The sequence below is a fragment of the Manis javanica genome, chromosome 11 (assembly GCF_040802235.1).
Source record: "Manis javanica isolate MJ-LG chromosome 11, MJ_LKY, whole genome shotgun sequence".
Classification (NCBI taxonomy): domain Eukaryota; kingdom Metazoa; phylum Chordata; class Mammalia; order Pholidota; family Manidae; genus Manis; species Manis javanica.
In genome coordinates, this window is record NC_133166.1 from 112,422,424 (window position 1) to 112,446,769 (window position 24,346).

Consider the following 24,346-nt stretch of genomic DNA (forward strand, 5'->3'; position numbering starts at 1 on the left):
CTGGCACCACCGGCTCAGCCCAAATCCTCCTGTCCCCTTCCAAGGTCCATCCTCCCCCACTTCTCAGACATCAGGAGCCCAAATGTGGCATGGCCCTGCCGCATCCTCCACCCTGTGGCTGACCTGGCCATGCATCTGGGCTGGGCATCTCCCCAGGCTCAGGGTCCACCTCTGGCCAGGGCCTCTTTTCTCAGCAGGGTCCTCCTCTTTCAGAGCTAGCGGGGCAGGAAAAGAGGAAGGACCCACACAAGGTCCCAGCCCCAAATAGTCCCTGGTCACCAGCACTTCCTTCTGGGACCACTCCCCCTCTCCCCAGATGTTTGTTTATCCTAAGTGCTGGCCTCAAGCCAGGACAACACTCCACCTCCATACACAGGCCCCATACACACACCTTCCTAGACTTTCCTTAGGCCAGCAAGGGAGAGGCACAAAGCACTTAGTAAACACCTACTGTGTGCAAAGCACTTAAAACACCTACTGTGCTCAAAACTCTGAAGCTGAATGCAGCACAGCCCAGTTTCCAAAACTGAGTTTCAGAAAGGGAGGGTCGGGGGCCCTGCTGAGCACCCACAGGTTGCACAGTGCCCTCCCCCATTCCCACACACAGCTCTGGGGACCTGAGTGCCCAGGAGCCCAAGGCTGGCCTTGCCTGCTTCATTTTTTGTGACCCTTCATTCAACAATTGATGGCTGAGAGCTGCCTCCCAGCTCCCTCCCTCCCTCCCTCCATGGCAAGGGGTGCACCCCCCAGAGCCCCAGGGTGGCCCTGGGAGACCTACAATGGCTGGAGGCATGCACCATGGGGAGGCCCCAGGGGAGGGGTTCTAGAAATGTCTAGGCTGTCTGGTCACACCTCCCTGCCAAAATAATTACCATCACAGGTTCCCAGGGAAGGTAGACTCCCCAGGCAGGGGTCTTTGTCCCCTTTCTCAGAGCTAAGTCCCCAGTGCCTGACACAGGGCCTGGCCCAGAGAAGACACTCAGTGAATACTGGATAGAGCATTAGGTCCATGAGTGCGCGCTCTCTGATGTCTCACCCCGTTCTGACCTGGTCTGCTCCTGGTCCAGGGACAGCCTGGTCTTTCCTGCCTGGGGTGACCCTCCTGCACCACAGATGCCTCCTCAACCTCCCGTCATTGCTCGCAGGTCACCTCCTGGGGAGGCCTCCGGACTGCCCACCGTTTCCTGTGTGTCTCTGGTCCCTGTTTGTTTCAGACACGATACTCGCCCAAGGTGTAATTACCTGTGTTTGTTCCCACTCTGGGGGTGGACCCTCATCAGCCTTTATGGGGGCCGGCACGCACCGTCAGATGGGCCCCAGGTGAACTATTTGGCAGCGGCTTTCCACTGTAAGCCTTAAGGGCTGCAGGTCATTGCGGGGCTGGGAGAGACAGCGCTGCAATAGGGACCCCCTCACCCCGCACCAGATGAGGAAGCGGACTACCTCGCCTGAGCTTCCCGTTTCCTCCCAAGTCAAGTGGAGTTCCCACCTCCAGGGGTCGTGGAGAGGGTAAGCGTAGACGCTAAGTAAGCGCTCCGCAGCGCCTGGCTCGCGCTGTGCGCTCGCGGCCCAGCACCGGGGATCTCGCGGTAGGCCCCGCAAGGACAAAGGCTGCGGCGCGGGTGGAGGCGGCTCCAGCTCCGGCCCGGCCGGCTCCGAGAGTACCCGCCGCGCGCCGGAGCCGGGTCAGCCAGGCCCTCGGCGGGTGTGCGTGCGGCGAAGCTGGGGATCCTGGGTAAGGCCACACGCGGGGGCTGGGAAGGCTTCCTGGAGGTGGGGGTCCCAGGCAGGGACACGGACGCCGCGCGGCCCCTTTAAGAGCCGGCACTCAGGCAAAGGCGGAGGGCGGAGGGCAGCGGTGTGCCCGGCCCCTGCCCCCCGCAGCCGCCGCCTCGAATCTGCACCCGGAGCCTGCTCTGGCTGACGTCACCTGCCCCCGAGCCGCGCGAGCTGATTGGCTGAAGGTGACGTCAGGGCCTTTTTCACTCCGCATGACCTCATCCCCGCCGGCGGCCCCGCCCTCCGCCCCGGGCCTGTCACTCCGGCCGCGCGGCGGCCGAGCCGGCTCCGCGCTCCTCTGCCCGGACGCCGGAGCCCGAGCCGAGCCTGACCCGCACCGGCCGCGCCCGCGAGCCGCAGGGTGGGATGCGCGCCGCGAGTGCGCGTGCCCGCCCGCAGTGCGCGCGCCCCGGCCCGAACGAGCGCTCCCCGCGGCAGCGGCGGCGGCGGCGGCGGCGGCGACGCGGCCCGCGCGCTCCCCCAGCCCCTGCCCCGGCTGTGCGGGGCCTCGCCGGGCCCAGGGGCGGCGCAGCCGAGCGGGCGCGCTGAGCGCGGCACGGGTCCCCCGGGCGCCCCGGGCGCGAGCGAGAGCGAGGTGAGAGGACGCGGGGCGGCGGGGACGCGGGGACGCCGGCGGGGAGGGGCGAACGGGCGCTGAGCCAGTGCGCACGGCTCGGCCCGGTGAGCGCCGCGTCGGGAGCGCTCGGACGCCTGCGCCTGGCGGGCGTCCGGGAGGAGGAGGCCTCCGGGAGGTGAGCGGCCCCAACTCACAGGGACGCATCGGACCGGACCGAGAAACCCTTCCCCCGCCTCCCGCAGCGCCCAGGGGACCCTGGTCCAGCACACACCCGCCACCGCTTCGCCGCCTTTCTCCGTGCAGTCCCTTCATTTGGGTGGGGGAAGGGGCACGTAATAAGGACCCAGGAAAGCCATTTGAGATCCAGCGTGGGTAGGTCTGGACGTCTGCGTGAGCCCCAGACACCCTGAGACTGTCACCCTTTGGGGCCCAGAATTGAAGGTAGTCCCTGCCTGGCCTGCGGGAATGTGGAGGCCTTGGCCTCTGGGAGGCTCAGGAAAGGGCCATCCCGTGTCCTGTGAGGAGGGGCTGCAGATCCATCCCCCGGTCTGGCCAGGCCGCCACGGGCACCCCCACCTCGGGGTGCTCAGCTGGCGTCTGCAGAATAAAGACCATCCGCCAGTCTGCTGCAGAGGCAGCGGCGGGTGCTGGGGGAGGGGCTGGCACTGCCAGGCTGAGTGCAACCAGCCTCCCTAGGCCCTCTGCCCACCTTGGGGTGGGGACTACTTAATAGTTTGGCCCGGAGGAGAGGGGGCAACAATGGGCCCAGCCCCCAGCAGGTCATCCCTGGGGGAAAATTTGCCTCCTGACTTGCCAGGGCGGAGAGATTCTTGCTTCTGTATGGGCCGGGGTGCTACAACTATTGGGGTGAGGGGGGCTCTGTCGGGTGAAGGGGGGGCGGTGACAGGACCTAGAGTGGTGGCTGCAGTGTTGTTGCTGTGCAGCCTGGGGTGGAGGTAGGGGACTACGGCCAGGGGAGCATTGTTCTTCCTGCTCAGTGCCTCCTGCCCCGCGGTCTACATCAGCTCCCTTAGACCTTCTTGCTTGAGTCTCGGGGGAGGAGTGTAGCTGTAGGGCCCCCATCCTGCATGGGGAGGGCAGATGTCCCATGCAGTCACTCTTCAGATGGCTAATAAGCACCCACAAAGGATGGGCAGATCATATGACCAGGAGCTGAGAGTTCATCCCGAAGTCTCACTGAAATACCTCCAGCTGCAGTCAGCCCTGGGAGAGTTGCTGGGCAGGTTCTAGTCCCCTGCTGCCCTGAGCCCTTGGGGAGGCTCCGGTCCCCAGAGGCTGCCTCCAGGAACAGTGGGTTCTGTGAACACAGATATAGAAAGATGCTTGAAGTGATTTTCTGACCCAGGACCTTACCTGGAATCTCCTCTCCTCTGGCTGAGGCTGACCCCGGGGCCCAGAGATTTCAACCAGAGGGACCAGGGAAGCCAGCGAGTGTCCCAGCTGCATCTCCAAGACAAGCTTATGGGGAAAGGAGAGGACACCTGGGTCAGACTACCACCTACCACACAGGACACATGGGTCAGGCTCTGACTACAGGACTGCATGGGCTGCCTGGGTATTCTGGGGGCAGTGACTGGGAGACACCCTGGCCTGGCCTGGGTGTGCAACATGAGGGACAGTGACCAGTAGGTCCTGCAGATCAGTGGGGCTAGAACAAGCCAGGCAGGAACAGAGGAAACTTAGATCTGTAGGGTACTTGGCCTGCCCTTTCAAGAACCCACAAGGGAAGGTCACCCACCCCAGGCTCAGCCCAGACCCCTGGGAATGGAGGAGCCAGTGTGCCCATCCGACTGCCTCCCGGGTCCAACCTCCCAGGGCAGAGCTGGCTCTCCAGCCCTGCCATTGGCCCCACCAGGGCAGAGGGAAGGCCAGCTTGGGTCCTGTCCCACTCCCTAGGTTGCTGAGAGGGGGAACAGGGGCAAGCATTTGGGGGTTCCTGATGAGAGCAGGTGAAGGTAAAGCCAGCTGGCCCGCTGTGAACACTTGGGCCCCCTGCCTCCCAGAGGCCACTGCCTACCAGTCTTTCTCCTGGCCTCCTAATGTGGCAGTTCTGTCTCCAGAGGCACCTCTGGGTCATCACAGTAAGCTGCATGTCTCAGTATCTTGGATCCCTCCACTGCCAGCTTTTTCCTGCCTATGTGTGCCAGGCACCACTCCAGCTGAGGACACCACTCTGAGTGAGAGCCACAGTCCCCGTCCATGCATCACTGGCAGTCCTGGCAGCCGTCTCTGGAGGTAGTGAGTTCCCTGTCACTGGGTGCTAAGCAGAAGGTACCTTGGTGAGGGTACCAACAGTTGGGAGTTTCCTGTTTGTGCCTGGGCTCAGGGACCCGACAGTGGAGGCCCTGGGAGCTAGCAGTGAGGAGGCCTTGGAGCTGGCCCCTGGGGTTTGGGTGTCCCAGGATTCTGGGGGATTTGGCATGCAGAGAATGAGGATGCATGTGTCCAATGCACACACATTTGTGTGAGTAATTGCACTCAGGGGTGGGATGAGTTGTGGGGAAGAAGTAGACAGTGTGTGGACAGTGTGCAGAGGGGCCTGTCCAGCTGTGTCCCTGCAGTTAGGGAGCCAGGCTGTGTCCTGTAGCTGGCCCCCTCCGGAGGAGCTGCCTGTAGCCTCCTAGGCTTTGCCCAGCCAGGGACAGGGTGCCACCTCTGCCCCACTGGAAAGTGCCTTTTCTTGAGCTCTGGGCCTTTAAAGGGGATACATGGGGCTGTACCTCCCTCCGCCCACACCCAGGCCCTGGAGTAGCACGTGATGGGTGCTGTTCCCAGGAAGGGGGTCTGGACTGGGCCTGGGATGTGTCCTTGAAAGTGGGGAGGTTTGAGACCCTGCACTTTGCTCCATGCCCTCTTGGCCTATTCCAGTCCTAGTGATCTGCTCGAGGCTGTCATAAGCAGCCCCCACCCTTAGCCCCCCTGCTCTAGGCACTTATCCATAGCATCTTCGGGAGGCAAGAGGGGAAGGGGCTGCCTACCAGCTCTAGGTCCAGGGAGGCCCTGTGGGCGAGGATGCACTCCCAGAGAGCCAGCTCAGTGCACCAGGTTCCTGCAGGAGGGACGCTTGGTCCAGACCTTGGCCTCGTGGGGTGGGAGCGGTGGGCCGCCCTAGTGAGCCTGAGCACAGTTGGTACTAGCTGAGGAAGCTTAGGCCCAGGGCGGGCAGAGAAGGAAGGGGCCTGCACTGCAGAGCCAGCTCCGTGGCTCTGCCGCAGGAGCTGCGGTTGCCTGGCACCTCTGCTGTTGCCATGGTGACGACGGAGGTGCTAACTTGCTAATGAGTCCCCCTCGGCTGCAAATAACAATACCACAGTGGTTAATAGTGCTGAGCTGGAGGGCTCCTCCAGAGGCACGGACCAGGTACTGTGCCTGGGAGTCCAGCTACCCTCCCCTCCAGCTGCCTGGCCCTGCAGCGCGGCTTGCCCTGGCCCTCACTCTTTTCTCTGGGTCTCAGGCCTCGCCTCCCAGCCAGGCCTCCCGCCTGGATTCCCATCTATGGCGTGGGCACCCCTCTGGGCCTCCTGGCACTTAAGGACCTGAGGGCATCTTAGTGCCAGGGGCTGCAGCAAGGGTGAGAGCACTCTCTCCCCTCATCCCTGTGCCAAAGTTCTGTTTGGCTTCTGTTGTTTTAGGTGGGAGATAACCCGTGCCCCCACTGAACTGATGAGGACATTGAGGTGAGGAGGTGAGGGGCTGGCCCACGGTGCCCTGCCCCAGTGCACCCCTCTCCAGGGCCTCTGAGCTGGGCTCTTGGTCCCACATCCAAGGGCAGGAGGCTCTGCCCTTGCCTGCAGGAGTGTTATGTGGGAGGGAACCTGGTGGCCATGGCCTATCACAGCCTTGACAAGATTGAGGTTCGAACTCAGGAGAAGTTTCCTAAGAGAGCTCTTACAGGAATCAAATCAGGGACCCCCTCAGCAGCACACAGAAGAGGCCCCATTCAGCAGGCAGGTGGGGACCCTCCCTCTGCGAAAAAGACCACCCTGAGTAGACAGGACCCCACCCCTGCAGGTGGGGACCCTCCTCTGCAGGTAGGACCCCCTCAGCAGGCAGGACACTCCCAGGCAGGTAGGGACCCCCTTTGGCAGTGGGCCACTTTGCTGTTGAACTTGCTGGGTGGGGCCCTCAGAGAGGCAACCCAGATGCACCCCTACGGTGGAGGAGCCCCGAGCACCAGCATGTCTGAATGGGAGACTGCTGGCCAAGGCCATCCTGGGCACTGCCCTTGGTGCCAGCTCTGGGGGCTCAACTGCAGGCCCCCAGTGCCAGGCAGATCAAGTGGACACCTGTACCTACTACCCATGAGCTCCACCACCACCTCCTGCAGCCTGAGAAGTCACCTGAGGGTGGTCTGGAAGCCATGGCAGCTGCCACTGTTGTCCCTGGTGGCATCATCACAGACATGACACGTGTCCTCAGGGCACCCTACCCCATGCCCTCTGTGGGCCCTGGAAGTGCATCTGTCTCCCAGCCTCCCCCACCCCCAAGTACGGTACTCAGAGGAGAGAACATCCTGATCAACAGGCAGCCAGAAGAGGCCTTGGGGTCTGCCCTCTCCTTGGGATGACCTTGGGTTGGTCCCACTCCTTCCCTGAGCCTCAGTTTCCCCATTTTCAAGGTAAACGTGTCACCTGATACTGCATGCCTCCTGGGACTGTGAGGCTTGCGTGGGCCTAGAGAAAGGCCAGGCCTGGCAGGGAACAGGGGAGATAGGGCCTGCCAGGTGGGCTGGGGGTGGTAGAGGCTCAGTACTGAGCCCACGAGAGGGGCCTCCACCTGGGGCTCTGGAGTCCCCATATCCCCACCTCCCTCTCTCTCTGTGCTCCCCTCCCCTGAGGGCCCTGAGAGGCCATGCTGAGTCCAAGCACTCTTGCAGGGCCGAAATATGGGTCACCCACTTTGACCTTCATCCTTGGGCACTACCCACTCCGCCCAGTACGGGGCTCTGCCAGCCCCCATAGGGCTGCCTAGACCTCGGGCTTGCAGTGTGCCTGGAGCATACTGCAGTACTGCCATGCCTGCAGGAAGGAGACACTGATCACAGGCCTTGGACTCAGCAGCCACACGGGTGTGCTGAACCTTAGCCTGTACACCGGGGACAGTGGCAGGTGCAGAGGACCCCCACCTCCAGCCCTAAACCCCCCTGGGGTGCTGTGCCTTGGAACCGTCAGCTTTTAGAGCACCGTGCCCTCCAGGTTATGGCTTACCAGCGCTTGGGCTCTGCAGGGGTGGAGAGGGTGGGTGGGTGTGCCAGGAAGGGGTGGGGGCTGGGGGGCAGGGGAAGGGAATGGTCCGGATCCCTGCCTTCCCAGGGGCCTGGGGATCAGGAAGATGTAGAGGCCAGAGAAGGGAGAATCCTGGGGATGGGCTGGCAGGCCTCGGCAGCAGAATGGCGTTTTCTGGAATGAGTGAGGGTCCGTGGACCCCAGGGCCCAGAGAAAGGATCCTTCGGCCTTGTCTTGCCTAGCCAACCCAATCCATACCCTAAGACCCTTCCCACACTGTGTCCCCCCATTTGCTGTTCTGTGTGCCACAGAGAGACCGTGATGGACAGAGCAGGGCTGGGCACCCTTCCGGCTCCACAGGTCATAGTTCAGCTCACTCACCTAAGATGTTAGGGGGGCTGACTTTTGTGGAAGAGCTAGAGGGGATGCCAATTCACCCTGAGGAGGGAAGGGCCCCCACAGGTGCACCCCAGGCTCCAAGTGCAGGTGCCCTTGGCCCCACCCCACCGGCCCCTGAGGTTGCCCAGCCTAGGGAGCTGGGCAGGTACCCACCAAGGACCTGCAGCACTGCTGACTGTCCACCTCTCCCTGCAGGTCTGGCACCATGCCTGGACACCCCAAACTCTAGGCCATATCCCAGGCCATCGGAGCAACCCCTGGCCACTTCAGGGGTCACTCCCTCCCCTCCGTCCACTGCCCCACCATGGCCGGGGACCGGCTTCCACGCAAGGTAATGGATGCTAAGAAGCTGGCCAGCCTGCTGCGGGGAGGGCCCAGGGGGCCACTGGTCATCGACAGCCGCTCCTTTGTGGAATACAACAGCTGGCACGTGCTCAGCTCTGTCAACATCTGCTGCTCCAAGCTGGTGAAGCGGCGGCTGCAGCAGGGCAAGGTGACCATCGCAGAGCTTGTCCAGCCAGCTGCACGCAGCCAGGTACCCGGCCTCCGTGCCCATCCATTCTGTGCAGCTGACTGCCTTCCCGTCAGGTGCCTGTCACCTTCAGAGCCAGGGACTGAGCTCTGCCAAGTGCACGTGGGCCCTCGGCTCAGGCAGCCTTGTCCTCCTCCACTCCCAAACCCAAAGTGTGCTCCTCAGGGTCAGAAGGTTCTGAGCCATCCCACACTTCAGGCCGATGTCAGACCCCTCCTCCTGAGCTTCCCTCTTAGGGTGCACAAAAGTGTCTCCCCAGACCCAGAGGGACTGCATCCCCAGGGCCCAGCACTGGGCTCAGAGAAGGGTCCTCAGTGGATGAGCAAGGTGTGACCACACACGGGGTGCAGGTGGCAGAGTGGCAGTGGACAGGATGGCAGCCGTGCAGGCACACACTGCTGCAGACTCAGAAAAGGACAGGAGGGTGGCCAAGGGGCTTATGCCAAGCAGTCGGGGTCCCCTGCTTCCTGGGTTTTCTCCTCTGGGGTCTTGAGCAGCCCAAAATGCTCCCTGGCCCCCCAAGAATGTCTCGGGTTACCCGCAGTAGACAATCCCATGTGTTTACCAGACCAACAAGCCCAGCACTGGAGAGGAACCTCCAGGCCAGTGACCTGGGTAGGCATGACAAGCCCCAGCCCGGAGGCAGCCAGGGTGTCTGGGCTCAGGCCCTGCCCCCACAGAGCTGGATGCAAGGACCCGGGGCGGGGCGGGGGAGGGCGAGGCTTGTTGGAAGCTCCCTCACCCCAAGGCCAGAAGGGCTCCCCTTAGCCTGAGGGAGGGAATCCAGTGATTAATCACCCCCTGCGAGGACTCCCGGGCAGAGCGTGATCCCATTGGCTGCTGGTGACATCATCCATCCCAGGGTTGGCTGCTCAGCAGCTTAAGGGCTGAGTATGCAGGGGTGGGGTGGGGTCGGGGGCATCAGCCGCTCCCAGAGCAAAAGCTGCTCCATGCTGGCCACAGGGCCCGACAGTCGGGCAGGAGGAGGGCACGTGGAACCCCAGCTTGCCACTGATGCCTCCTGATTTGGGGGCAGGGGAGCCCAGCCCCAAAGGCACCCCCACCCTCAAGATCCCTGAAGTATGCCTCCCAAGAACCCTGAGGACAGGGTTCCCTTTGCCTTGGCCACCCCAGCAGCCAGCCATGTCGCCGTGGTCTTGTCCCTGAGGGCCTGGCCCACCGTGAACGCCCACCTGTCTGTTCTCTGCACTCATGAGTGTGCAAAGGTGTGGCCACGGGCGTTTATACCTGTCCAGGTGGGAGCTGGGAGGTGGGTGGCTGGGTGCCTTCCCCCCTCCAAAGCAGTACAATGGCAGCAGTGGACGCAGAAGAGGATGGCGGTGGCTATCAGGTACAGGGCAGTGCCCTGACCTCTGCCCTCACGGCCCGTAGGTGGAGGCCACGGAGCCACAGGACGTGGTTGTCTATGACCAGAGCACAAGGGACGTCAGTGTGCTTGCCGCGGACAGCTTCCTTTCCATCCTGCTCAGCAAGCTGGATGGCTGCTTTGCCAGCGTGGCCATCCTCACAGGTGAGCCGCCAGCACCCGGCCCCGCTGTCGGCTGGCTGGGGAGTTGGGCTTCTGTATCTGCTCTGCTCTCCTCCAAACCCAGAGACCAGTGTCTGCAGGGCAGTGAGGTCTCAGCAACTCTGGAGTTCTCAGACTCCGTCATGCCTTCCCCTGGGCCCCCACACTTCGCCCCCCTCCAACAGGGGCCCAACCCTACCACTAGCATGTGAAGAGGCAGATGGGAGGAACCCCCAAAATACCACCTGTGTCTGGGGTTGGGGGATGGGATCTGGGTTGCTCTGCTGGAAACCCCCACCAGGGCCAGGGGAGGAGGCCAAGGCTACCTTCTGGAAACCCCAGTCTGAACAGAACTGGTACCAAACAAGGAGGGCCCCTGAGAGCCCCAGCTAGGCACAGGATGCCCAGAGACAGCCTACTTGATCACGACCTGCCTGGGGGCCAGCAGAGTGCCCCCAGGGCTTCCTGTTCCCAAGGCAGCCCAGCCAGCCTACAGGCTGGGAAGCCCCCATGCCCACACACGTGTGCCTCCACACACACTGGTTTTGCAGATTCCTTCCGTAGGCCCAGGCTGAGGCTTCTGTAGACTCTACCTCCCGAGGTGGCCCAGATCCTGGGCCTAGGTGGAGCTGGCCTGCCCCAGGGATGTGCCCCCTCCCTGCCCTGGATGCTCCTGCCCCTAGCCTGTTCATGACCCCCACTGCCACACAGCACTGTTCGCTCAGCACACCTGTCCCAAGCAGCTACTGTGTGCAGGCACAGGGTGGTGGGTCAGTGGGTGCCAGCTGGTCCTATGGTGCTGGCATGCAGTGGGAGCACCAGCCTTCAGCACAGCCTATGAGAGCTGCCGATGGCTTCAGCCAGGCTGGTTGCATCAGACCTCTGGGAGTAGGTGCCGTAGGAGCCAGCCCTGAAGGGCATTTAAGAGGCTTAGTGGTGTATGAACACTGTGTGCAGACATACATGTTGCACTCTACACGTGTGTGTGACTGTGTGTGGTCAGAGGGTGCCTGCATCTGTGTGGCTCTGGGAGGCTGGTGGCCAGCTGTGTGTCCTGCCTTGCGTGGTCCCAGCACACAATATTGTCCTTTTGGGGGATGAGTGGGTGGAAAATAGAGGGGAGAAAGAGTAGAAGTTCTGGGCTTTCTACAGGTGTCCTGGGCAGAACAGGAACCTTCTCAGGGCTCGGCTGGGCACCCCAGAGAGAGAGAGAGTGTGTGTGTGCGCACACATGCATGCGCACCCATGCACATGCTCTAGCCAGCAGTGGGAACCCACCAGGCCCTCAGGGAGTCTGATAAGAGGGCCCCAGAGCAATGCCCTTCCTTCCCCGCAGGCTGCCTGGGAAAACCCCAAGCCCCTAATACTCCATTTCCTCCAGAGGCTGGGACCCCCCCACCCCCAGCACTTGGGGCAGGCCTGGGTTGGGATGCACCAGGAGAGTACCCCTGGGCCCTGGTTGTGCCCCGCCAGGCTCACTGAGCCCTGGAGCTGCCAGCTGCTCTTACTGTCCTCTTTGCCCCACCCTACAGTGGTCTGAGCACTTGCCCCCATTTCTCCCAGGACCAGGGCAGGAAGTTATGGGCTCCCACGATATGAGGAGGACGCCCCATCCTGGCCTTGCCCACAGCTTGCCCGAGGCACACACAGCCCCTGAAGCAGCAGGAGTGGGAAGGCAGGAGGATGCTGCCCGCCCAGAAAGTGACTCTGGGGAGACCAGCACTGGGGAGTCGGGAGCCTGAGGGCCCGACCCCTTGGTGGGCGGGTCTGAGCAGCCCTCTGAGGCTGGAGGGAAGGGTGACCCCTCTCTGTGACAGGGAGGCTTGCAGAAAGGGAGAGCCCGTGAGGACCCGCCATGCCCGGGTCCATGAACGGGCCGCTGCAACCCTTGCCCCCTTCCCCACTAGCTGCTGGGCAGGTGACATTGTCAGGGGCCCGATGGGAAAGGGAGCCTAGCCCTTTAAGCGGTGGGCGGCCAGCGCGCTGTCTGCCCAATGTGGGCCGGTGGTGTCACTGGGCTGGGCACGCAGCCCCGGACCCTGGCTGAGACCCAGGCGCCAGCGGCTGCTGTGCAGAGGGTGGGCATGGGCACCCTGACAGGAGCGAGTCTGTGGCCACGGCCTGTGCAGTGCTGTGAGTGCCCAGGCAGGGGAGGCATGGGGCAGGTGCTTTTATGTGGATCAGATTTCCTTGTGAGGCGGGGCAGCTGCGGAAGCAGGGTGGGTGGGGGCAGGGGTGTGTGTCCCTCCTGAGGTAAGGTGCCCTTGAGGATGCCAGAGAGTAGGACCCCTCCCCACACTTCGGGGCCAGCTGGACCTGCAGAGGGTCCAGGCCTGCTGCTGCAGATCTGGCATTTATCGGGGATTTCCATGGGACACCCCAAGCTGCCTGGCTCTGCCTTGGTTGGGGAGGGGGATTCCCTACACAAGAAATTGGGGCAAAGCCTGGCAGGTCTCTGCGCCTGTCTGGAGACTTCCTTTGGGGGAGGGGTTCCTAGTGAAGTTCACCCCTGACCCCAGCTTTGGTCCGGCCACTGAGAGAACAGAGTAAGGGGGGCCTACTGTAGAGGGAAGTCCTGGGGAGATCACACAGACCCTGCCCCTCCCCTGGGGCTGTCCTCTGGTAGGCACAGCAAGGGGTGCCCCGTCTCTTAACTGAGCAGGAGCTGACCCCATGCCCAGCTCAGCCTCCTCACATGGGAACCTGGGAGCAGTGGTGTTCTTGGTACCAACAGCCACCTCCCTTTCCAACCAGCAGGCACCCAAAGTAGGAGCAGCTTCTCCTCCAAACAGGTGCCTCCATTCTCCCAGCCTGGAGGCCCCCTGTCTCCATGGCCCCCCAAGGAAAGCCGCCTCTGGGAGCACAGGGAGTGCACCTGGCAGGCCTTCTGGTTGGGAGTTTGCACCAAATGGCCCCTAAGCGGGCTAGGGGTGAAGGCTGAGCCCACCAGGCATCTGTGTCCTCAGGAATCAGCCAGGTCTCTGGCACCAGCTGTGTCTGCAACCCAGGACAGGAAAGAGCTCTGGGGGTCCCGGGGCCTGAGATGAGCCTCACTCCCTCTGGGGTATGGCAGGCCTTGGCCCAGCTGTCTTATGTAACGGACCCATCCACCGAGCCTGGAAACAGCAGCCCACTGGGCTCAGGGCAGGGAATGTGGCATGCGTCTGTCCCCAGAAGTGTGGTCGGCCCCGGGGCTCACCTCACCCCGCTGGCCCCAGGTGCCGCCCAAGAGCTGGTCTCAGTCAGCGGTCACCTGCCGTGGGTGTGGGCAGGCCCGTCAACAACAGTGCCATGTGGCAGGCAGAAAAAGGACACAGGCCAGAGGCGTAAACAGCTCTGCCCGTGGTCACTGACTGTGAGAGACACACCGGCGAATCCCCCAGGGGTCTTCCCGGCCAGCATGGAGGCCCCTTCCTCCGACCCATGGCCAGGACTTGGCTCTACTGGGAAGGTGGCAGGGCACATGCCAGCCATGTGCAGAGCATGTGCCTGCTGCCTGCGCTGCATGCTCAGCGCTCGCACAGGTTTCCCAGATCTTTAGCCCAGCCTCCCAGCCTCCCTCTTCTGCTGGGCGGAATGGAGCCAGAGCTCAGAGGCTGGTTCCAGTAGGTGATGTCATACCCAGGGGAGGGGAGCCCTCAGAAGCCCTTGCTTCCTGGTCCTGGCACCCAAGCCTGGCCTGGGGCTCCCAGCCAACTAGAGGCAGGGAGGGATTGCATCAGCCCAGGGGAAGGAATGGAAGGCCCAGCCTGGCCCCAGGTCACAGGTACGGGAGGGCTGTGTGATCCACACCCTCCACAGGAGCCCCTGTGGCCTCTTGGGCCTCCCTGCCTGGGCCCTGCGTGTGATGTGCCGGTCAGCCACCTCAGCCCCACATTTACGGGCATCCCAGCGGCGTCCCTAATTAGCGTGAGGAGGAATGTGGGCAGAGGGGCAGGCTGTAAGTGCACAGCACTCATCCCTGGCATGAGTCCGACCCTCCAGCACCCAGCAAGACTCCAGGTGCTCAAGCCAGGCGCTTGCCTGCTGGCATGGCATCAGGCTGGGGGTCCAGGTGGTGGCTGGGCGCCCTGGGATCTGTTTCCTGCCCCATACAGCTGCCTGCCTGACACTCATCTCCTCTCCTCCCCCCGCTGCAGGCGGCTTTGCCACCTTCTCCTCCTGCTTCCCCGGCCTCTGTGAGGGCAAGCCTGCTGCTCTGCTGCCCATGAGCCTCTCCCAGCCCTGCCTGCCCGTGCCCAGTGTGGGCCTGACCCGCATCCTGCCTCACCTCTACCTGGGCTCTCAGAAAGATGTCCTGAACAAGGTGTGTGCACAGCTGGGGCTCTGGCCCCCAGGGGAAGGCCTGAGCTGGTCTTGGGGAGGAAGGGAGTTAAAGGCAAATGCGGGGAACGGGGTGAGCACAGGTGTGGGGGAAGCATAGCTGGGGGCCCAGGAGGACCCAAGGGGGCCTGGGCAGGACAAGAGCAGGGCTGGGGGAAGGGCCTGGCGGGGCTGGGTGGAGAAGCAACTCCCTGGCCCTTGAGGCAGAGCCACATGCCAAACTGCTGATGTCACTGGGCCCCTGGCCAGAGCTCAAAGAATCCTGTGTTTTAAAAATGGTGATGAGGAAAGAGGGTAAAGCCACCAGCCCGCCAGCGCTAAAATTCCTGAGAGCCTACTGCAGGCTATGGGTGGGGCATGAGAAGGCCAGCATCTCTCACCACCGGCAGGAGGCCTTCAGACTCCGTGGTGGGCATGGGAGGGGACCCTGGGCCCAGCCCCTCCAGCAGATTCTGAGACTCCTGGAGCCAGGCCCCCACCTCAAGATCATCCCAGGATTCTGAGGTCCTGCATAGCTACATTCCCTTCCAACCCTGTCCTCCCCTCCAGGATCTGATGACCCAAAACGGAATAAGCTACGTCCTCAATGCCAGCAACTCCTGCCCCAAGCCGGACTTCATCTGCGAGAGCCGCTTCATGCGCATTCCCATCAACGACAACTACTGTGAAAAGCTGCTGCCCTGGCTGGACAAGTCCATTGAGTTCATCGGTGAGATGGACAGCGCCCCTCCTGCCCGCATTCCTGGGGAGGGGTGGGGCCTTGTGAGGACGCAGTGGTGGGGGGAACACGGGCCTGAGCAGTAGCTGGGGTAGGGAAGGACCTTGCAACCCCAGCCCTCACCTGGTCCCCACGGACCCCTGCCCCCAGATAAAGCCAAGCTGTCCAGCTGCCAAGTCATTGTCCACTGTCTGGCTGGCATCTCCCGGTCTGCCACCATCGCCATCGCTTACATCATGAAGACCATGGGCATGTCCTCGGATGACGCCTACAGGTAGCCCCCACCTCCCTACTGCGGGAGACCACCCTCCCTCCCACCCACTGGCAGCAGAGTGGCTCCGTGGTTCAGGGCCCCTGACTTTGGCTGCTGGCAAGGGAGGCGAAAGTCCCCAGATCAGCCCCAGCACCCTTGGGTCTGCACAGGAGTTGCGACGCCCAGGCACGGGCACTGGGTGTGGTGGGGAGTCCGGTGCGCAACCTGGCCTGGCTGGAAGCCCTGTCCCAGTGAATCTGCCTTCCCCCTCAGGTTCGTGAAGGACCGGCGCCCATCCATTTCACCCAACTTCAACTTCCTTGGCCAGCTGCTGGAGTACGAGCGCAGCCTGAAGCTGCTGGCCGCCCTGCAGGGCGATGGGGTGCCCCACCCGGGGATGGCCGAGCCCCTCCCAGGCCCCACAGCCCCACTGCCACCGCTGCCACCACCTACCTCAGAGAGCGCTGCCACGGGGAGCGCGGCGGCCAGGGAGGGCTCCCCGAGCGTGGGCGGGGAGCCCCCGGTGCCCTCCTCCGCGCCCGCCACCAGCGCGCTGCAACAGGGCCTGCGCGGGCTGCACCTCTCCTCCGACCGCCTCCAGGACACCAACCGCCTCAAGCGTTCCTTCTCGCTGGACATCAAGTCGGCCTATGCCCCCAGCCGGCGGCCTGACGATCCCGGGCCCCCCGACCCTGGCGAGGCGCCCAAACTCTGCAAGTTGGACAGCCCGTCAGGGGGCGCACTGGGCCTGCCCTCCCCCAGCCCCGACAGCCCGGATGCGCCGGAGACACGTCCGCGGCTCCGCCGTCGACCCAGGCCTCCAGCGGGCTCCCCGGCGCGCTCCCCCGCACACGGCCTCGCCCTGAACTTTGGGGACGCCATCCGGCAGACTCCGCGGCACGGCCTGTCGGCCCTGTCGGCGCCCGGGCTGCCTGGCCCCAGCCAGCCGGCCGGCCCTGGGGGCTGGGCACCACCGCTGGACTCCCCGGGCACGCCGTCGCCTGACGGGCCCTGGTGCTTCAGCCCCGAGGGCGCGCAGGGCGCGGGCAGCGCGCGGTTCGCACCCTTCGGCCGGGTGGGCATACAGGGCACGGGCGGCAGCGACCTACGGCGGCGGGAGGCGGCAAGGGCCGAGCCCCGGGACGCGCGGACCGGCTGGCCAGACGAGCCGGCCCCGGAGACACAGTTCAAGCGTCGAAGCTGCCAGATGGAGTTCGAGGAGGGCATGGTGGAGGGGCGCGCGCACGGCGAGGAGCTGGCTGCCTTGGGCAAGCAGGCCAGCTTCTCGGGCAGCGTGGAGGTCATCGAGGTGTCCTGACGGCAGCCGGGAACCAACGCCCGGAGCCCTGCCTCTAGCCTTGGCTCCCACGGCGGGCAGCCAGCAGCTGGGCCCACCATAAATATATATTATATATAATGCAAAGAAAGGTAAATGGTTTTACTGCGATTTTTATCAAGAAGTAAATATTTCGATTTTTTATTTATTTAAGCTGTTCATTCTGGCAATGATTTGGCAACAGTGCGGGCGGTCCTCAGAGCTCTATTTTTACTGTCTGGTATTTAAGCTGAAACACACGTTTCTAAGCAATATGAGGCCACCTTCAGTTCCAAGCTGGGGTGACAGCCTGGGGTCCCCTCCCCACCCCCTCCCACCCTAGGAAACACTGCTGACCATTGCAGAGAGGCTGCCAAGCTTTCATGCACTTTTTACATAAGAAAAAGGGGGAAAAAGGAAAAAAATCTTTGCCACAAACTGAGCCGCAGAACCTCCTGCCCCACCCCCCTGCCCACCTCTCCTCTCCACCCTTCTTTGCTCCTTTCTCAGCCTCTGCACCAAAGCCATATAGAGGAGGTGTCCCCAGGAGCTGGGCTGTGGCAGAGGAGACTCTGCCAGCCCTTCACCAGCTTGAGGCACCAGATCTTGGTGCCATGGAGGTCACCCCACTGCCAGACCCCCCCAAGACCTGTTGCTTGGCATTGGGCCTAGCGAGGTCGAGGCGTTCAGAGGGGCTGGGGTGCAGAGCAGGGTGGGAGCTTGGAGAAGGGTGCTCTTGAGTGTGGTGGTGTGGGTCCCCAGGGTGGGGATGGAGATGGACTGCCCCACACCTGCCCGAGCCTGGGTCCAGTTTCTGGGGCTCAGCAAAGCTGCTCAGAGGAGGGGCTTTGTGGGTACCCCCTCAGGCCCCCTGCTCAGAGTGGGGCAGGGGGGTGAACAGCAGGAGGAGAGGGTCTGCAGCCCCAGGTAGCTGGCACTTGCCGGCGCCGGCTCCACAGCTCTTGTCCAGGTCCTTCCTCCAACCAGCCCAGGACCCCAGGCCAGACTGGACATTCGGGTCTATCACTGCAGATTGAGGGGTCTCCGGAGTGTCTGCCTTGCAGAGGGAGGGGGGCAGGTAACCTGTCAGGCGCTTATGCTTCCAGGTGCTGGAGTCCTTAGCTTTGGGAGAGCCACACCCGAGGAAAATACAGGCCCCTGATGTGAGCAGATGCAGGAGGTGTCCCCGCGTCCGCCCCACCCCCATGGGGGCTCAGAGCGGAGAAGCCCCTTCCCTAGCTTTCCCAGGGGGTTCTCCTCTCTAGAGTCTCTCCTACGTCTATTAAGGTGACATGCCAGTCCCCACTCCCAGGTGCTTTCTTGGCCCAGGTGGGCCAGCCTGAGGGTGAGGGCAGGACAAAAGCCTCCACTACCCCCGCCCTACACCCTCTTGGGTCATTGGGACCCAAGTCTTCTGGATGCAGGAAATGTCCCCTGACTTTCACATGTCCTAGAATCTAGGAGTGGGGGCTGGTCACCTTGGGAAGAGGCCGGAGGCATGGCAGGAAGGTGGCCAGGCAAAACTGTGTCCTCAGGCTGGGCTGGGGGAAGTCCCTGTCCCCCATGTCCCCAGCTACCCCTCTGGCTTGTTTCTTCTATTTGTTCTTCTTTGGACCCACAGCCCTCTGTCCCTGTCATCCCGCCTTTAAGCAGAAGTCCTCTTCCTGTTCCCTCTGTCCCCACCCTGTTCTTCAAGAAAATAAGCTATCATTGTTGTATTTGCAATCTATGGATTAGAGGTTTAAGTATTTATTATTGGTTAATTATTATTATTATTATTGATTATGTAAATCGCCTCCCGTCTGTATCGCATTGGGTTTCTGGGGTGACTCTGGGTGTGGAGGATGCACTGGTCCCCTCCTCCACGCCCCCACCCCTATACTGTCCAGGAGACAGTGGTCTGGGGCCACTGGTTGGGCCCCAAAATTCTGGAGGCAGCCCCCTGTCCTTCCCTCACTCCAGGGCTGCCAGCACCTCGTGGCTTCTGTTCTGGGGCGTGGAGGGCTCTTGCTCTTGAAGCTCCTGTCCCCTTTGCTGGGGGAATGGCACCAGCCACAAGCCCCTCGCTGGTCATGTCTGCTGCTGTCCATGGCAGGAGGCACTGGGCCCCAGGCCTCTCTAGGCCTTCCTCGGCCCCCTCCTGCTGGCCAGGGCCCTGGTGACGGAGTCAACCCGGAAGGGACCCACCTCCTCCTATTATGCGCTGGCAAGCCCAGCAGAGAGGCTGCAGGTTCCCCAGAGCTCCCAGTCTCTCTGGACTGCGCCCCCCGCCCTGCCTCAGGCCCCCCCCCGGCACGGCCACACTCTGCTCCCGCCCCAGCCCCTTCTTTTGTATTTGGAAACAATGTGTTGTAATAAATCCTAAGATGGATGTTTTCTCCACGCTTCTGCTGCCTCTTTCTTCAGGCTGGGGGGCGGGTGGGGTGAAGGGTGGCAGTGCTCCTGGAGGCCAGGAGGCCCGGAAAGCCAGCCTGCCCCAGACTCCCTGCCTTGATCCCAGGCAGAGGGCAGGTGGGGCACGGGGAGGAGCCGAGCTGGAGGAGGGCCTGGCATGGGGGCCCAGCACAGCTGAGTGGCGCCTTTTTTTGTTGTTACATGCTAGTGAAAATTTAAGTGACAGAACGCATGTACATGCCACACAATAGCTTTCCCTCTTCAACAGAAACGTGGCCCAGCTATAGAGAGGTGTCTACAACTAGCTTTCTAAATATAAAGTTATTTATTGGAGTCATACCTGCATGTGGTACAAGGACCGCAGGCATGCAAGGGTATCTGGTGGAAAGTATTGGTATGTCTTCCCATGCTGTCCCCAGCCAGCCACCAGGTTCCCCTTCCAAAGGCAGCCCCAGCCCACCTGCAGACCTCCCACCCTCACTGCCAGGCAGACCGGCCACTGAGCATGGCACAGCCAGGCTGAGGTTAGACCCCCGTGTGTGGTTCCAGCCATGGCCCTGAGCATTTGTGCAGCACTCTCATGGGTCATATTTTTAGACATGACGACTCTGCGTCATCCCAAAGTCTGCCCAGCCGTTGCTGTAACAGCCGCTTCTGCGTCCTGAAGGGTCACTGCATACCAGGCACTCCAGGCATTTCCTGGGAAATTCTCATCTCCAAGTCTGCAGCGGGGCTCCTGACACACCTGCACCCCCAGCTTCTCAGTCCTCTGGCTAACTCAGTGCAAGGCCTCACTGGGAGTACAACCCATCTTGGAGTTTTGGCCTGCTTATCCCAGGGGCCCTTCCCACGTTCCAAGCAGGAAATGTAACTCAAACCAGTGACACAGGCCAGACCTGTGTGTGCATGCCTCTGTGTGTGTGTGCATGCCTGTGTGTGTGAACACGAGTGCATGTGCATGCCTGTGTGTGTGTTTGTTTCAGAAGGGTTGGGAGGAAAGGGAAGCAAGAGAAAGGGAAAGGAAGAGGCCAGTCCTTCTGGAGAGGCTGCAGGAAGAGGCAGGGTCCTTGAAGCCATCCTCAAGAGCCATCAAAGAGGCCAAAAGCTAGAAGCATGGGCAATGGCATCATCAAGGCTATTTTTAGCTTAAGAACATCTATTTATACTCTGGCAGCCCCTTGGAGTCAATAAAGCAGAAGACTGCAAACAAGCCGATGGTCTTGCCTGCCGTGGGGTGGTGCTTCCCACCCACTAAGGCACGTGAGCACCTGCAGCCATCACAGGTGGGATGACAGCCTCTCCTAGGATGACCAGCTAGGGCCTCCTAACTCTGGGCATCCCTTCCTGTTCCCTCCCCTGCCCCTGTGCTAAGGGCTGTAGGTACTTGAAGGGTCTTGGATGGGTGGGCAACGGGTTACTTTGTGCAGGTCTCAGCCCAGGGACAGCAATGTTCTGCTCTGGCTAGGAACGCCTGGGGCTCTGACCTGGGCCGGTGGACTTGCTGGGGGTGGGGGGCGTCAGGGGAACGCTCAGACGGCTCCCCCACTGGGGCTACCGCTGGGGCTGGACCAACCCTGGTGGTGCTTATCATGATTTCAGGATGCACTTTAGCAGCAACCGCCAGGGGGCAACGAGGAGCAAGGGCACCACTCACAGGTCCTGGAGGGGCACAGGGCACGCCTGTGCGGCACCACCAGGCGGCAAGTAGGGAGAGAGACTGTGCACCTGGGCTCTGCCTTTATTGAGGTCTGAGCAGGGGAGTCTAGGGTTTTTTGGGTTCACTCTTTATTGGTGAATTTAAAACATTAGGGCCCATGAAGAGAAATGCAGGGTCACTCAAGAGGTCAATCGCGTAGGTCACCCAGGGCTTTCTGAAAGGGGACCCTCGTGGGCAGGGCAGCCTGGCTCTCTGTCTCATTGTGTAGGCCATGTGTCTGTTGATATGGGTGTCTCAGCTTAGGGCCCATGAAGAGAAATGCAGGGTCACTCAAGAGGTCAATCGCGTAGGTCACCCAGGGCTTTCTAAAAGGGGACCCTCGTGGGCAGGGCAGCCTGGCTCTCTGTCTCATTGTGTAGGCCATGTGTCTGTTTGATATGGGTGTCTCAGCAATCCAAAGCTTAATGTCAGTCACTTACAATTTTAAAAAGCTGAGTTTCAGGCACTTTACACTACCGGGGTGGACTGGTGGGTGGATGGATGGGTGGATGGGTGGATGAACAGAAGGAAGGGAAGAAAGATGTTTGGATGGGTGGATGGATGGTGGGTGGTGGGTGGGTAGTGGTATATGGATAAATAGATGGGTAAATGGGAGGAAGGGAGGGAGGGAGAGAAAGAAGATGAATAGGGACATTATGTTGCATACTGCACTTCTGTTAGTCTGTCCTGATTAAAGCTGTGTTCACTTGTGTTCTCCCACTGACCTGTAGACAGGCACCTGTGTCTACAGAAGATGCCTATAGAAGGTGCCCAGTGAACAGTCAATGAATAAGCCACAGACTGTCTCAGAGCTGAACACCACTGTAGAGACCCAGTTCAGCATTCTCCAAGGCCCAAGGAGATATTAAAAAAGAGAAAGCAGGCCCAAAATGCAGTCACCTCTGCTAAGCCCTACACCAGCAAACCAAGATGATGTACCACCCAACCTAACTGTGGGTTCAGCCTTTCCCAGGAATGGAATTTAAAGCAATTGGTCTACAATTTCCTGATGAGCCCTACATCTGCCGGGTTAGCACCCATGCCCTCCCTAAGGGAAGGTCACCTTGCCTGAAATGATGCCTCCTTGAATTGCCTCATCCCACCCCTCCTGCTGATAAAAACCTCTTGTATGTTCCTCGGAGCTCCTTTCTACCTAGTAGATGGGGTGCCGCCCAATTCATGAATCCTTGAGTAAAGCCAATAAGATCTTCAACTTTACTCAGCTGAAATTTTTTTAATGAGGGTAATGGAATTACCCAATATCCCCCTGAGAGTCAGGCAGAGTTGGGGTAGACTCAGTTCTCTGATCCGCAGGCTCCACTTTGCCTGACTGAGCACCCTGGCAGCATGAGGAAGGAGCTGGCCTCAATGGCCCCTTAGGCCCCTTCCAGCTCAGACACGCTTCTGTGGGTGGATTTGTACAGGTGCCTCTGAGGCTCAGACCTGGAGGAGTCAGAGGGGAGAGTGGGGAGAGACAGTTCTCAGAAAGGCCAGCGGCTCTGAGGGCCAGGCTATTTGTAGAAGCTGAGGCATGTGTAGAGAGAGGCACTGTAGCCAGGCCCTGGAGACGGGGTGGAGGTGGAGTCCACACTATGGGGCCATGCATAAGCTGACCACCTCTGGCCAGAGTGAGGTCATATGGGAGGTGGGGTGCAGCTCTGTAGGGCACTGGAGTGGGGGCGGTTCATCTGCTCTGTAGAAGCACAGGCTTTCCTGAGCAGGGGAGGGGCTCTCTACCATCAAGAAGCCGTGGAGTTTTGAGGTCTCAAGACTGGACATGGGCAGTTGGTGTCTCATTCTCCAGAAAGTGATGCAGGGTGCTAGCTGGGACCTGGAGCAGGGGCTGCTTCCCAGCAAAGCTTGTGTGGCAAGCATGGGCACACAGGGAAGTTAGCTCTCCCTGCCAGTCAGCGGGGGCCAAACCCCCAGAGAAATCTTGTCCCTTCTCAGCAGGGCCTGGGGTATAGATGATAACCCCGCTCCTGGCCCTGGGGTTAGGGGGTCTCCAGACATAGGGGCATTCATGAAGGAGTGGCCAGGCCTTTATGAAGGAAGAAGGCCAGGGGAAGAAGGGAGTCATCCCCCTGAGGACTGGTCCAGAGCTGATCTTGGTCAGGCATGCAGAAGGAATGAGGCTGAATTATGAGCCAGCTCCCAGAGGGAGTCCAGGTGGGCTGGGAAGACAGATGTGCACCCTCCCCTGCCTCCCTCCACCCCAAACACATGCAGGCCACAGGGCAGGGTGGCTCCAGAGGCAGGCCTTTGCCAACACTAGGAATGTGACTGGAGGAACACCCTCCAGCTTTTCACAACCGAGCAAGCCTTTCAAATGCCGCCTCCTGGGAGCTTGGTGGGAGGTGTTGGTGTGGGAGTGGTCTCAGGGAGAGGAGGGTGGAAGAAGGGGTGTGGGTAAGATTGCAATATTTCCAAGTATTTCCAGAATCTCTCGCCTGGCCTTAGTGCATCGCCATATTAATAGGTGTTTCCAAGGGGTGGAGAGAAGTAGTTCATCTCTGTATCAATAGGTAATTACAAGGGTGAGCGAGAGGCTGTCTGGACAGGAGACGTTGCGTGCAGTTTGCTTTTCTGCTGCAGCGGAACTAGAGACGCGGGACCACTGCTTGTAAGCAATAAACGGGTTTCTTAAACTTTATTTCTCCCCTTAACTGATTTCGGTTTCGAAGGTATATTGCCCCGGTATTTTTCCCCCGGAGTTACAAGAGGCCCTCCCCAAAGTGGGATGGGGCCCCGAGTGAGGTTGGAGTCTCGGGTGAGAGGCCTTCATTCTGGAACACGGGAGAGGCCTCGGGATGCAGCCACGGTGCAGCCCCGAAGGCGCCGTTCTGACCCTTGGCAAACACCAGACGTGAAACCCTTTCCCCAGGGCAGCCCAGCCGCGGAGTTCTGTGAACGTAAACTTCCCCTTACCCGCTCCCTGCCTAGAAACGGGAGGCGCCCGTCCCCTTTGCAAGCGCACGCGATTCCTGAGCTTCCGCCCGGGCCGCTCTCCAGGGCGCGCACACACCTAGGGCCGCCGGAACCCAGCGGGGCAGGTGACCGCCTGGGCCCCGGGCAGGCCGAGCCTCGGCTGCCGCAATTGGCGACGTAGCTATAAATAGCCACGGAGAGCTTGAAATAGAAGTGCGGGGGAGGGCGGGGCCGGAGTCCCGGGGCGGGCCTGGAGGAGAAAGGGCCCGAGCGCCCGACGCCTCGCAAGGAAACAAAGCCACATTCTAGGGAGCCCCACCCCGCGCGTCCAATGGGGCGCTTGCGCCGGAAGAAGCTGGGGAGGCAGGGTGAAGGCAAGGGCCCTGCCAGTCGAGGGCGGAGCGGACTGGGGGAGAGGGCGCAGTGAGGGACGGGCAGGGATGGGGACCAGGTGGCCTTGGAGCCCCGCGGCCCCTCCTCCTGATGCCTCCCAGGACAAGCTGGGACTCCTGCTTCTCCTTCCTCGTCCCCTCTCCTCCCCGACTTGGCCTCCGCGCAGGACACTCCTGCACACCCCTTTCACCCTCCGCAGCGACGGACCCACGGACCGTAGGGCCGCGCAGGCCCGGTAGGAAAGAGGCCCCACTCTGCGCGCCTT

General features: G+C 61.5%; 1 protein-coding gene across 3 annotated transcripts; it reads left to right on the forward strand.

The window, feature by feature from the left end:
- Positions 1-2,031: 2,031 nt before the first annotated feature.
- Positions 2,032-17,017, forward strand: DUSP8 (dual specificity phosphatase 8). 3 transcript variants are annotated; one of them, XM_037011592.2, is made up of 8 exons: positions 2,032-2,374; positions 4,525-4,612; positions 8,197-8,536; positions 9,926-10,064; positions 14,201-14,367; positions 14,934-15,093; positions 15,253-15,376; positions 15,629-17,017. In XM_037011592.2, exons 3-8 carry the CDS (start codon positions 8,306-8,308, stop codon positions 16,671-16,673), a joined length of 1,866 nt encoding a protein of 621 aa, XP_036867487.1. In that variant the 5' UTR covers positions 2,032-2,374; positions 4,525-4,612; positions 8,197-8,305; the 3' UTR covers positions 16,674-17,017. The 3 variants fall into 3 exon arrangements, with proteins under 3 accessions (XP_036867487.1, XP_036867486.1, XP_017528598.1); XM_037011591.2 differs by lacking the exon at positions 4,525-4,612; XM_017673109.3 differs by lacking the exons at positions 2,032-2,374; positions 4,525-4,612 and adding an exon at positions 2,407-2,531.
- The last annotated feature ends 7,329 nt before the right edge of the window (positions 17,018-24,346 follow it).